The sequence below is a fragment of the Calidris pugnax genome, unplaced genomic scaffold (genome assembly GCF_001431845.1).
Source record: "Calidris pugnax isolate Ruff unplaced genomic scaffold, ASM143184v1 scaffold132, whole genome shotgun sequence".
Classification (NCBI taxonomy): domain Eukaryota; kingdom Metazoa; phylum Chordata; class Aves; order Charadriiformes; family Scolopacidae; genus Calidris; species Calidris pugnax.
In genome coordinates this window covers 1113797-1128627 of record NW_015090910.1, presented here as the reverse complement: position 1 = coordinate 1128627, position 14831 = coordinate 1113797, and the positions used below count along the sequence as shown (strand labels likewise).

General features: G+C 38.6%; 1 protein-coding gene across 1 annotated transcript in view; it reads right to left on the bottom strand.

Moving 5' to 3' along the window:
• IMPG1 (interphotoreceptor matrix proteoglycan 1) overlaps nt 1-14831 on the bottom strand; it is a 62254-nt gene that overhangs the window by 43034 nt on the left and 4389 nt on the right. The window contains exons 2-6 of the mRNA XM_014949304.1: nt 9391-9624; nt 5805-5971; nt 5563-5591; nt 2188-2255; nt 1217-1308 (exon numbers count right to left, since the gene is read on the bottom strand). Coding sequence (XP_014804790.1) covers nt 1217-1308; nt 2188-2255; nt 5563-5591; nt 5805-5971; nt 9391-9624 — 590 coding nt within the window. The remainder of the gene's footprint in view (nt 1-1216; nt 1309-2187; nt 2256-5562; nt 5592-5804; nt 5972-9390; nt 9625-14831) is intronic.

The following is a 14831-nucleotide window of genomic DNA, read 5'->3' as shown; positions in this document are numbered from 1 at the left end:
CTCTACCATTTGCTCCACTGGCAGTTCTGGGACTGTATTTGTTCCCAGCTCCTGGAAAAGAAGAGGAGAGGAAAAAAGGAGAGAAATAAAAATAAAAAGTGATTTCCACCCCCCCTCATTTCAATACTTAATATGTTGAAGTGTTCCCTTTCAAACCTGTCCCCAAAGTAACTTTCTGAACCATACCCTACAAAAGGTGTGGGTTTTTAGCCAAATCTGTTGGCTTAACTCTTCTGCCTTTGCAAACAAGTTTCTCTTGCTGTGACTTGAAAGTTTGATATGTATATGCTTGAAAGCCTTTGATATGCATAAATGAAGGTGATGAAGAGAAATGAGCCCCATTTCTTGCACAGAGACTGTTACCTTCTTATTCCATCATCATTAAAATCATACAGCTTTATGTGCTACTTTGGAGGAAAGAGAGTGACGTCAAGGAAAGTGACAAGCAAATGTTAAAAGCTGGTTGGTTTCCTACCCATGGTCAACACGACTATTTCATGTTCAGGGGTTTGCATTTCTCTTTTCCTGATAATAAAGTAGCATTAGCCCTACCTGTGTTATGCCTTTTACAGTGCAGCTGACTTCACTGCTATTAAAAGTCCTCTTATTTTGTGGCTTTTTGAGGAGCTGCTCTAGAAGTGCAAATGTTTTAGAAACTGAAGAAACGAAATCTCAGGGAAAATGCAAAGGGCCGGCTCCCACCTGGGTCCCCTCAGCAGCCGGGCCCAACTGAGGCCCTGGCGAGGTCTTGAGGGAGGTTCCAGAGGGAGGTTCCAGAAGGTTCTCCACAGCTGCTCTGAGGCCAGGGCCACCTCCCTGTCACCCCCAGTATCCAGGACAGGGAAAATAAGAAAATACCAGCCCCTCTGCTCACCCCCAGCCCTCCCACATAACCTGTGGTGGAGGGTATAGCCCCGGTGCCATGCTGCATAACTGCTCTGAGGAGACACCAGCAGACATCCCCTGTTTGACTGGCAGGAGAAAGGCAAGAAGGTCCAGTCCTATCCCCGGTGCTGTGGAAAGCTCAGACGGTAGGCATCTTTACAGTATTTGATGAAAGGTTACAAAATGGTGCAAAATAGGCAATGGGAGCCCCATTAAAAGAATGAAGACTCTGCCTAAAAGCTGCTTGCTGTATTTTTATACTTTCTACTGGGTATGAAAGAAAAAGAAGAGGTGAGTGAAAAAGTGGGACAGGAGAAGAGGCTGCCCTCACCTTCACAGGTGTCTTCGTGTCGTTAACAATCTCGTTGAGCAGCGTGCCGTTGGGTACCGGTGCGTATGGAGAGAGGGATGTGCCGGGGGACCCTGGCGGGGTTTAAAATCAGGCAAGAACAAGTTTGCATATAAAAAAACCCAAACCTTCCACTTTCTGTGTTGATCAGGTGTTAGCTCGCTGGCAAAAGTGGCACTGACTAGGTAGGAACGAAATTGTGTGAATTAAATAATAATTGATCGTTTCCTGTCATACTGTATTCTATATCACCAAATGTCTAAGCTTGATTTTAGCAATTGAGATCTTTGTCTCTGTGGTCACCACCTTTCTTTAGGGATCACTTTAAAGTAATCTTTAAACTTAAAGAGGCCTCGACAGTGTTTTCCAGCTGGAGGCAAAATTACCAAGCTGGAAATTGATACGAATAAGATTCCATCATATTTAGCCCTCATAAAAATCTGTGTGCAGGATGAACCAAAATGCTCATATTTACAGATTTTTATCACTGCATGGATTTCTAACATTATTTTAAAGAACTGTAGTACACAACAGTGTTGGTAGGTCTAATTGGAATGATCTGCTCAAGTTAATGTCTTGGCATTACTGTGGCTTTCTGGCTAAAGTCATTCTTCATTTTCATCCACTTGCTTATTTCGGTTAACAAAATGCAGCAGCTGATGCTCTAAATATTATTTCATAACTGAAACAAAATTACTCTCTATTCTCCTGAAACTAGGAAAACATATTCATTTAAAGACCATCAAACAAACCTGGAATGTTACATTTGAGTAGCAGACATGCTGTAATGGAATCACAAAATTCTTCTTACAGATTATTTGTACTAAAACATTTCCATTTTACTTCACTGAACTTGTGAGTTCATCAAATTACAGCCTTATAAGACCTATGAATCACTGGTTTTAGCAATTCTCTTTGATGGGCAGATGCAAAGCAAGCGGATTTGATTTTACCTGTAGAAATGGAAGGAATATCTTCCAGCTTTTTGCCACCTGTTTTCTCTGTGGATATTTCATCTTTCCTATCAATCAAATAGAAATGAGTGATATAATGATCAGCATGCTGTACTGGCGATGGCAAAGGTGTAGAAAAAAAAAGTAGAAATGACCCCTATATTAAGCGTAATTTAAATGAGAGAAGTTATTTCTAATGGAATATTTGATAAGCTGGTTAAACAGGCAGTGGAACAGTAGATCATAATTTATATTCAACAGTTTGTATGTTTCATTTCCTGTGTTTCAATATGGTATTTGCTCTTACAATGAACAAAAAACCTGATCTGATATATTTCTCCACCAAGGACTACCAGTCCTGTGAGGAGTCTGCTCATGAGGGTTCATGACTGATTTTCTCTGAGCAATCAGAGAGATGGAGTCGCAGAGATGAAATCAGTGCACAGGGTCTGCTTTTTCTCTCTTTGAAGTCTATGAAAGGTTGACCACTGACTAAAATGGCTGCAAGACTTGTGCATTATCTAAACCCGCTATCACTTCTTTTGCTATATCTCACCTTACCAAGATAGTTCAGTGAGGGCTTTGGCTTTCTAATTTTAGAGCCAAAGGACATTTCATGGTTTCGAGGGTGTTTCATGGTTTGGTGTGAGGAGAGGATGGGTGCAGTTACTGTTCAGTTGTCAGCCTGCATTATAATATCATAAGGATGCTTCCACTAATAACAGTTTCAAATCAGATTCCTGGATTAAGATTATTATGAATTGCAGGAATGGTTATGTTTGGATCTGGAGGCAATACTGGTGGGTGGTTGCCTGGTCCTCATGGCAGACAGCTGAAAAATGTGGTGGATGTGATGTGTGATGTCTGCCCTGCATCACAGGAATTTTTTTTGGTATTGTTGATATTATTTTCTGTTGCAAGTTTTGCTGAAAAAATTTTGGAACTGAGACTATTAGCTTGTCTGACAAGCAGAAGTTGTATGTACATATATATAAGTACTTATATATATAAGTACATTTTATAATAAGTGTGTCAAACATTCCTGCAGTTAAGACCATAGAATAATTTCTGCTCTAAACCCAAATTTTCATTAATTTGTAGCATTTGGAAACATTTAGTTTCTCAGACAAGAATCTTCCAAGCGACATTTTGAGATTTTTCTTTCCTGAAATCGAGGAGTGAAGAATTTCAGTTGTTTGGGGTTCTAAAACCCCTACAACGGTGTGTGTGGAAAAACCCCCACAGCATGGTTGATATTATTTTCTGTTGCAAGTTTTGCTGTCATGTGCTGATGAAAAAATTTTGGAACTGAGACTATTAGCTTGTCTGACAAGCAGAAGTGGTATGTACATATATATAAAAGTACTTATATATAAAAGTATATTTTATAATAGGTGTGTCAAACATTCCTGCAGTTAAGACCATAGAATAATTTCTGCTCTAAACCCAAATTTTCATTAATTTGTAGCATTTGGAAACATTTAGTTTCTCAGACAAGAATCTTCCAAGCGACATTTTGAGATTTTTCTTTCCTGAAATCGAGGAGTGAAGAATTTCAGTTGTTTGGGGTTCTAAAAACCCATACAATGGTGTGTGTGGAAAAACCCCCACAGCATAAAATAAAAAGCCCAATCATGGAAATACATAAGGATATCATTCCTTAAAGTTTCTATAAAAATAGCTATTATTAAGGCAGTGCACACAGGTGGAGCTTGTGAAAACTGATACGAGTGAAACAATTAAGGCCATTGTTAAATGTGCAGCGTGGTGTTAACTGAGACAATGTGAAGTTTGTAGCATAGACAGAAGAGACGGCCAGGCTGCATTTCTGCACAGGACCAATCTAGATGTTTAATAACATAAATGAGGAACATGAACAACTCCTGATTTACCACATCCTCTGGATATTTTGTGTGGTGAGAACTAAAGTATTATTTGTCATGTTTTCACGATGTTAACTAATTATATGTTGAGTCTTTAATGGAGACCCGTCTCTTTACATGGCATCTACAGAATATACAAAATGTTTCCCAAACCACACAGTGGAAAACTGATACGAGTGAAACAATTAAGGCCACCTTTAAATGTGCAGCGTGGTGTTAACCGAGACAATGTGAAGTTTGTAGCATTGACAGAAGAGACGGCCAGGCTGCATTTCTGCACAGGACCAATCTAGATGTTTAATAACATAAATGAGGAACATGAACAACTCCTGATTTACCACATCCTCTGGATATTTTGTGTGGTGAGAACTAAAGTATTATTTGTCATGTTTTCACAATGTTAACTAATTATATGTTGAGTCTTTAATGAAGACCGATCTCTTTACATGGCATCTACAGAATATACAAAATGTTTAAACCACACAGTGGTAAAGATAAAGTCCAACAACACATAATCATGGCTGTCTGTATTTTCAGACATAAAATATGAGTAATTCCATAAAATTTACTTCACCTTCTGAACTGTGTCTAGGGAAAGCTGTACTATTCACAGAGAGCATAAGAACTCTGAGATCAGTCACATCACTTATTGCCTTGCTGCTGCTGTTTGCACTAGACTGAGTGAAAAGACCTCCCTTTAGACTTTCCAGGGGAGCTTAATTAGGCCCTACATTATTAAAAATACATATCTGAGAAAGAGGAACACTCAAAGCTCCCGTGTCATAATGAATAGATATACCTAAGACCTCTGTGATCATGACACAGTATAACTTATGAATGGAAAAGATTATTTGCTACACTGGAAAATCTAAGAAAATTTGAAGGAAAAATAATACATTAATCAGAGAAACTGTGGACAATGATTTATCTAGCTGTACTGTAGTATTTATATGCAGAGAGACAGAGTTTGGTATTGTAACTTTAATCCTGCCATTCTCAGGCTTCTGAGCATTGCCAGGAGCATACTTTTTTTCCAAAAGTTCATGAAATAAAGGATCACATTAGTTAACACTATAACGATCCGTAAAAATACAGGGGAAAGCCAAAGTGAAGGTATAGAGTTTTCATACTATTGCTTAACGTATCCTCCCAGATAAACTTTTGTTCAGCTCTCCTTTTGAGACAGCTTTCCTTTTGAGATTTATAGTAATTGTGAGTAAACTCTTGTCACACTCCCAGTCAACACTGTGACGCCTCAAAGTGAACAGAAGGCAACTTAGACATTTAACCACCTTAATTATTTGTGATTTGATAACTGTGTACTATGATACATACTGTATACACGTCTCTCACAGCACACACCAAATACACCACAGAGCTATCCGTGTATCTGTTCACATCCAAGCACATCTACACATATATCTTTTTCTTTTTTTTTTAAAAAAAAAGGGCAGTTAACATCAAGTGGCAAGGTTCTACTTGTGCTACTTACCTTTCCTGGAAGGTTCTATGTTTTACTCGCTGCGAAAAGATTAAGAAAAACAGCGTTTTACTAGTGGGTGTATCCAACCATTGAGAAGAAGCCTGTTAGCTCTTTTGTTTACTGTACTTTTATGTTTTCCTCCTAACATGTGCCCCCTCCTCTTCCTGAACAATACTTTGCCATTATACAAACAGATGGGGAGGCACTTGGAAGTCTCCCCCAGTTTCTAAATAAATGTCGGTAATCCTTACCCGTTGGATTATTTCCAGGTGCTCCTGGGAATTGCTGAAGTTTTTGCCAATATCGAATATGCAGAAGGTTTCCCTCTGGCAGGCAGTAACCCAGTTCTGATATTCAGAAGTATCGGGAATCCGATCCAGAAAAATCCGAAAAGCTTCCCACACAGCTTCCTGGCAGACTGCGTAAGAAGAAAGGGGCTAGGGATGGATGCTTTGTACCAAAAAGTAATCTTGAAAGCCTTTTTGAAGTGATTTGGGTTTTATACATTTTACTTTGGATTTGGATTTTATACAGTTAAACAAATCCAGCTTCTAGCTATTTTAAGATATTTAAGTCTTTTATATATTTTTGAGTTGACAGTCATTTTTTTATGCTGACTGATTAACCCTCTTTGAGTTAAGGATTGCTTATGTCCCTCATTTTAAAAAAAGAGATTAATTTGAATAAGGAGCAAACACAAAACACACTTCCTTCACCTCAAAGGGACATACATACAAAGGTACATCCTGGATGTTCCAGTGAGAGCAAGCAGGGAGGTAAAGAAAAGAATAATCTAGAAGTCATCATACTTAAATAATTATAATTTTAACTGTATACAAAGGTTCTGTACATTAGTATGGTTAACTATAGACAGAACAAGGTAAACATATTTAAGATTTTTATATTCCCCACACATATAAAAAAATCTTTCAATGGAAAAAAACATTTTAAATGCAGCAGGCTAAAATGATTTGATTATATTCCAAAAATATAGTTTTGATTCTATTCCAAAATTTCCATGTGATTAGTCTTTTAAAAATGACATTCTCAAGCAGGAACATGCTTTTGTGTTTCTTTAAACACCTCTGGAAAATCTGAATGGCTCAGTATAGGTAATGACTCAGTATATGATTCTGTGATTTATGGGTGACTGCCTCTGTCTGTACTTGTTGGTTCCTCTGGTTTTGTGAGAGTCAACAAAGCCAGCTGTATATTTGGCTTTGTGAAAATATAGCATACACTCACTCAAGATGAAGGAAGACACTTCTTGTTGTGTAAAGCTTAATGCTTTTAGAGAAGGGGATTTGCAAACGTATTAGAAAAGCCATTTTAACAAAAACTTCCAAGCAATTTAAAACCTGTTGCCTTTAGCACTTTACTTTGCATAGTTCATTACTGTGAGACGGGACCTTTATTTTCAGTACTTGATACTTCTTTGCCTTAGAGTGAGATAATTATCTGCATTATCTAAAATAACGGTGTCTCTGAGTGCCATCAATTTCTTTAGGTGCTCTCTAAACTTGCTGGAGGAATGTAGTCACCTAGCTGTGTTGGGGCACATGAGTAATACCTTGGGAACAACCTGCCCTCCTAGCAGAGCAGCTGTGTGTGGAGCAGATGTGGTCAGATTATTAAAAAGGAACGGGATGTCTTTGGAAGAGATTTATTCATTAGGAGCTAGCAGTTAAGGCTGCTTTCTGTCGTCGTTTTCTCACAACTCTGTGGTATCTGTCTTTCTGAGCAGTAAGTGCTGAATAAAGATATGCTGCCTGATGAAAAGTAACCCAGTTACCAGGGTTTAGATAAACATGTCACGTGGCTGGCTGAGGAGGTGGTTTTCTGTCGTCGTTTTCTCACAACTCTGTGGTATCTGTCTTTCTGAGCAGTAAGTGCTGAATAAAGATATGCTGCCTGATGAAAAGTAACCCAGTTACCAGGGTTTAGATAAACGTGTCACGTGGCCAGCTGAGGAGGTGGCGTAGCTAATTCCATGCTTGCTCTCAGTTTGCCCCAGATGAGGGACTGTCTATGTAAATGAGGGACTGACTTAAGCTACGGTGTGTTATTTCAGAGTTGAAATGCTGCCATTCCAGCGTGGCTACCAGATTACATTTTTGCAAAGGCTTCAAGGGTAATGCTTACATCACCACGTTTGCACTTCTACCTGTTTTTTTTTTTTCCCATTTCTCACTTTCATCAGGTAAATTAGCTTGCTCAGCTGGGAGGGAAGAAGTTTTGGGTTCTAATCTTTCCGTGATGGAAAGATTTTTTGAGGTTTTAATCAAGGACATTGTAATGGAAAATGTGCAACTATTCAAGGAAGCAGAAATGCCTTTTTTCTTAATGAGGGTACAAATTATTCAGCTGCAGTCATCTGTTCTCTTGCCTACTATTTTGGAATACTCCAGCTTAAACTGAAGAACTGGATAACACCTACTTGGAGAATTTTGTGAGTGTAGGACATTGTCTGAAAAGAGGAGCTGTAAGTTTAAACCTGCTTGCACTACAAGACTTTACAAAGCCCAATGTCCCACTCCAAACTGATGAGCTGCTCCTCAAAAAGGTGGTAGTAGAAGGTGGTTGCAGTTGCAGTTCTTTGAGTTCTGGTTGATGATACCAGCCAGTACCAGGATAGCCCGATCAGGGACATGGCCAGTGAGTTTTAGGGGCCTTCAGGATTAATTAGTGTTTAAGAAAGGAGCAGCCTCTTTAACACGTTTCAGAATTCTCTCTAATGCCTATTAGGTTGGAGTTCAGTCCCATAGTGAATATTTAATATGTTTGTATCCATAGGAATGGCTGCAGACATTGGTGTAGTTTGTCCATGCTGCCTAGAGCAAGAGAACTGCTGGAGTAAAATTTTTGCAGCTCTACATCCAGGTTTAATTTCAGAGGGAACTACCTGGTTCCCTGAAAGAGCGTTGAGGAGCAGCAAAGTTATATACGTGTATGTGAATGGTTGGAGATCAATATAGAGGACAAACAGATAAGCAAAGTTAATTTAGAGAGCAGATGTTGTCTTAGATACTTGCACCCTGTAAGCGCTGACTAGGTTTTAGAATTAGCTTTGGACCATCTACCTGCAGCACAAAAATATGTGTGTTTTTTTTCTTTTTTTTAAATACAAATTGGAACATCCACAGAATGAAAAGCTGGGAGAGGGAGGAGAAGGAAGAGAGGAACGATCAAAAACTCAGGGCTATTTGCATCATACTTTCTAGGGACCAAAAATTGGAGCGGTAACTCTATAGACTCTCTACTGTCAAGGGAGGAAAATAAAGGGCTGGGGAGGAAAGGGCAGAAACAAAGACATTGCAGACTTTTTGAAAATAAGACTAAAATCTTTTCATGAGCTGTTGGTGATTAGATCAGTATTTGTAGAGTACAAAGGCTGCCACAGACTTACTGTAACTACTGATACATTAACGTATTTGTGCAGTGGCTGATTAATAGTTTCATTACTTGTCTTGAACTGGTGGGATTAATTCTGAGTAGCAATGGGTGGTACCTGTTGCACTTTTGAAAGAGGTGGTACCTCTTTACAAGGTGGTGCAATCATAATTTGGTTTTCATGTTCTGCCGTGCTAGAACACTATGCAATTACATCGAGTTCATTAATCTTCCGAGTGCGTTGTTTTATACTGTTCTGGTAACCGTCTGTCTTAAACCATGCTAATGTGCATCTAACATTTGATTATCTATGTGAAAATAAAGCATAAAGACAATATCACATACACTGCCTAAGGCTAAAGAACAAGATTCTGGAAAACTACTGTGTTTCTTCAATTAAAAGAAATATTTGAAGGGAGGAAGTATGTGTTGTAATCATCATCTTACCTCTTAATCTGTAGTAAGCTTGATGACTGGCTAAAATCTGCTTCACTGATTCTTGTGGGCAAACTTTCACACCAGTTGAGAAGAAGGATGACCTCTTTATTCGGTGTTTTGACATGTCAAATATCCGCCTTATGGTTGATATTCTGGACCTCTTTGTTGTTCGTTCTGTTTTGTCTGACCCTGAGGCATCTGCAAGATGTTTGGCTTCACCACGGTTTATTTTATTAGGAATTTCTGGAAAAGACACAAAGTAAGCATGTACATAAACGTACGTTACATGGGTAGGAGGTATCAGATGTAAGGTAACATCTGGAAAACAGGAACGAACCCGAGAGCTCTTTTTGTTACATAATATTGGTGTCAATACCCTGCTGAGGAGAAGCATCCTGTGATCACACGGGAGAACTGTGGCTCAAGAGACCTGGTCACTAATTTCCTTATATCTCAACACGTGACCTCCAGGTCACGCAGGGTAAAAGTTTCAGAAGCCCTAAATCTTGTTTTCAAAAGTGACTTTGGGTTAGATCCACAAAGGACGCTTCAGTGCGTGAACTTTGTGCTACAGCATCTCGTTTGTGAGCACATCACCTCGTAGGGAAATTTACAGTAGTGATAAATGATGGTCTGGAGCTTGGGGAACGTGAAGCATATCTGTAACAATTACAGTGTAAAAAGGTGTCTGTGCTAGCACATAAGTAACATCAGAAATAGTTGTACCTCAAATCTGCAGCCTTTCTAGATATTCTTATTTTTCCTTTGGGCTTCAAGGCACATCTCCCTTCACATCAGGTTCGTAGTCTTGAACCCATCCCAAGACCCTGAAACACTGTCTTTCAAAAGCTGAACAGGAATTTGATTGTCTTCGGGGAAAGAAAGAGCAGTTTCCAGCCTCCCTTTTTTGCTCCCCAGTGCACTCCTCTATCCTTCCTTCATATAAACAGAAGTATTAATCAGAACAGACTTTAATTGTGTTTTCTTTGCCACCGGATGACAGGAGTTGTGAATGCTTTGGCACTGTATCTCAATCAATCTTTAAATATTCCTGGGAAAGTGGAAGAGCTACAGAAGTAGCAACAAGAGGAATTGGTGAGTGGGAACTGAGGATCTAAGCTTTACTTGTGGAGCTATTCACTAACAAAAAATGGAAATATTTCTAGGGTGTCAAAATAGCTTCAAGAATAGGAACCCCCATCTTAAAAGGCACACAAAAATTCAGAACTCATTTGGTTCCACTTAAGTATTTGTGATACAGTATTTCATGACATAGCAGCTCAATTTAAAGTAGAGTGTTGATGGTAAAAATAAGATCTAAGGTACACATTTAAATGATCTGAAATACAGCATTTTGCAGGTTCATGTGACCAGAGAAATTAGTGTCTTTTAGATTATCTTCCAAAATTTTGCATACACATTAATGAAGATGTGAAAGTTAATTTGGAAATACCTTTTTTTCATTCCATTTTCATACATTTGATACAGCCATGGCAGATGAAAATTAAAGAAAAGTGTAAACAGAATAAAAGACATTTTGAAAGAGAAGTGCAAAATTTGTAGATAACTGGAAAACTTCAAGGGAGAAAATGCAAGAAAGACATGGTATATGTGTGCCTGAATGCTGATTAATTGACTGAAAAAATTGCTTTGAAGAATGCTTTAAAAACTTGTAAAAGAATAAAAGGAAATAACAGGGTTCAAATGGAACAAGTATAGTGAGAGTAATACTACAAAAAAATAAGAGTAAAAAATTATCAGCTTACTGGTAAAAGAAGAAATGTCATGTTGCATTCTAATTATCATGTTCTTAGGCAAATCAAAAGAAAATAAGGAAGGTAAAAAGACATTGTCCAGATAATTTGGAACTGTATTAATTAAATGCTTGAAGAAAAGTGGGCAGGTAAATCGTAAGAGAAAAATAATTGAAAAGTGCGGTTACAAAAATAATAGTGCTTGTAATGAAGAATGGGAAAAGTTCAATCATATATGTCAGTATACATATATATGTGTGTGTATATATATATTTCTCAGTTCTTATTTAACTTCAGAATGAACATCCAATGCTTACTGCGTAGAAATCATAATAATGACATATACATTATGAGGTAGGCAGAACTGTGATATGGAAAAAACTTGACTGATTGGCTGGTTATGATATATTTTGTATAAAAGATGGGAAGTTAGACAATGATGGCAACAGGTGATTGTTATTGCTTTGTAAAGCAGCAGCCTGTAGGACTTTCTGTCTAAATGTTGCAAGGTAATTTAAAACAATGATGCAGTCATATAGTGTTTGTCATTAAATGAAATGGAAGTAATTTTTCTGCAGTAATGTCACATTGTGAACCATAAACTGCATAAAAGGAATTTCCCCTGTAAAAACTTGGCTCTGGGTCCATCAGAAGCCATCAGTGGCCAAACACTGGATCAACTGAGACAAGTAATTATTTGAATGATACATGGGGTGAGAGTGAAACATCCAACTCCATTGGAATCTCAGAGCAGACCCCTGAGATGCTCTGGAAGAAAATACCAAAAATCTTTCTGGAAAGCAGTTTTACGAGCCGTATTAACTCTCATAGGTTAGTAAATTTCCCTTACTAGAGTAACTTTTATTATTATCAGTTCTTGAAATGGGTTTTGACTTCTTTATGAAATTTAAGCAAAATTTGAATTGAAAGAAGCATCAACCCCTTTCTGCACAATTGTCCAGTATTTATTTCCTAATGTTTATTGAATGTGAATGGAAGAAAACCTGTCTTTTGGAACAAATATTCATAATTCTTCAGACCTGTGCTTTCCTCTATGTCTGTGGAAATTCTGAACTGAGAAATTTTAACCTAAGACTCCCAGATGGCTCAGGCATGTGCTTTACTATAATATTCCTCCATCTACAACCTTTTAGATGCTTGGCTTTCTCTTCCCTGGGTTGAAAAAAATCTAAAAAGACCTGTGCTATTATGAACTTGAGCCCATATACATTAACTGATCCCCCCCTTTTTTTTTTTACCATGCAACATAATAATCACGTAAATTAGAGTGGTGCAAATTTTACAGGTTACATAATTTGATCATATAAAAAATCCCAATAATACTGGATTGTTTTACTATTCTATAAAGAAGACATTTGTGTAAATTTTTTTTGTTCCCATTCTGTGTCTTACCTTTAAAAGGTATGTCTAAGACTTATGGTTTTCCTTGATGGTTCTAGGGCAGAAGGGCAGATAACTGTCGAAGTCTGGTAACTTTTTACTCTGTGTTAGCTTAATCTCCAGGGTGCCTTAAACAAAACTCTTACTCTCGTTCCTTATTCTCACGTGAAAGAATCTGCACCATTGTCCCCATTTTCCAGGTGACATTTGAGGAAAAAAATTAAGGTACTATTACCATGGTAATTTAAAGAGTCACTGTCAGCCATTATTAAAATTTGGAGCTCCTGATCTCTAGTCCTGAAGTTAGACAAATATAACAAAATATTTTCAAAATACGATAAATTAATTTTCAAAATATGATACAGCAATCTTATTTTTATGGGACCTAATCAAAAGTGCATTGATGTCCATATGGGCCTCTCAAGCCCATGGTACCATTCTTCAGGTTTTGTTTTCAGGCAGATAAATGGTAATAATTGCTGAAATTAAAAAATGAAATCCTCAGAATAAGGCCAGGTGTTGCCCCTGTGTCTCTCGAGACATTATCAAATTTATACTGTCACGAAAAAAACAAAGCAGGTGAAACAGACTTCAAAGTGAGAGTTCCTATGTGTTTTTAATAATCTACATGATGAAAAAGGAAAATTATATTACTGGGTCCTAGTATAAAAGAGTTTAAAGCCGTTCAGATGATTGATAGGGATTTGCTTTTATAAACGAGCAAGAAACTTGTATTCATAACTTTTTTTTGTGTGTAATTATAGCAGATTCTTTTCTATACAGCTTTATTCTTTTCTAGCTGTTAATAGTATCAGTTTTGGAAGGCTTTCCAGATCACCAGTTTTGGTGTCGTTTTGGGTTTTTTTCCCTAGGAGGGCGAGAGAGGTGATTCTGCCCCTCTGCTCTCATGGGTACTTGTGTCCAGCTCTTGGGCCCCCAACATAAGAAGGACATGGACTTGTTGGAGCAGTTCCAGAGGAGGCCACAAAGATGCTGGGAGGGCTGGAGCCCCTCTGCTGTGAGGACAGGTTGAGAAAGTTGGGGGGGTTCAGCCTGGAGAAGAGAAGGCTCCGGGGAGACCTTAGAGCCACTTCCAGTCCCTCAAGGGGCTCCAGGAGAGATGGGGAGGGACCCTTGATCAGGGAGGGGAGCCATAGGACGAGGGGGAAGGGTTTGACACTGAAGGAAAGGAGATTGAGATGAGATCTCAGGAAGAACTTCTTTGCTGTGAGGGTGGTGAAAGCCTGGCCCAGGTTGCCCAGAGAAGCTGTGGCTGCCCCATCTCTGGAGGGGTTCAAGGCCAGGCTGGATGGGGCTTGGAGCAACCTGGTCTGGTGGGAGGTGTCCCTGCCCAGGTTGGAACTAGTTGATTTTTAAGGTCCATTCCAACTCAAATCATACTATGATTCCATGATTTATCTGGGAGCTATCTGAGGCAGCTGAGGCACAGGAGAGAACTCAGTTTGGATCTCACTTCTCCAGGTTCAGTGCACTTAGCAGTGCTGGGTAAGAGGGCAGTATCCACTGCTGAGGGGATGTTTTGCTAAAAGATAAGGAGTTGACATTGATATTTAGCTTTGAAAGAAGATGTACACTGACCAGAGGAGAAGGCTTATGTTCCTAAAAGAGAGGAAGAGGACTAAGGCATTTTTATTAATAGTAATTAATTTTAATTCTTAAAAATTGACAATGATGGGCTTGGTATTTCCTGTTCGGTATGTTGGCTTGTGTGAATGCCATTCTGAAATGTTACTAAATAGTAAAATTACCCATGGAATAAGGCCTGGGTATCTAATTGTGGTGAAGGGGGCCTGTAGCTACACCCCTGACTAGTCTTGTTTTTGATTGGGTCTGTACCAAGGGATGTTCCTTCTGGAGAATTTAGGAAACTGGTGGGTTTTCATAAATCCTCCTTGGCAGGAATGTGTGATGATGCTCCTTTAAACATTTATGGAAGATAAAGAATTTTGTTACTGTTAACATAGTACTCAAATAAGGCAAGGCTCCCAGGAATCCTTGTGTGATTCATTTCTGTTGTACACCCCAGAACATAAATGGGCAGTAGAAATTTAAAACCCAGTAGAACCTCACCACTGAAAAGATAAGCATGGTGGCCTGAGTACAATTAGCTACACAGCTATAAGCCTGTGTCCTGTTGATTTGCAGAGATCTATGTGACAAGGCAGTTGCTCTGAGAACCAGCCTGTTAAACCCTGATGTTGTTCCCCTTTATGACTGCAATGTTTCTTACAGGTCAGGGCTTCAATTTCTATGTCACGTCTCAGGTCCTCGTGC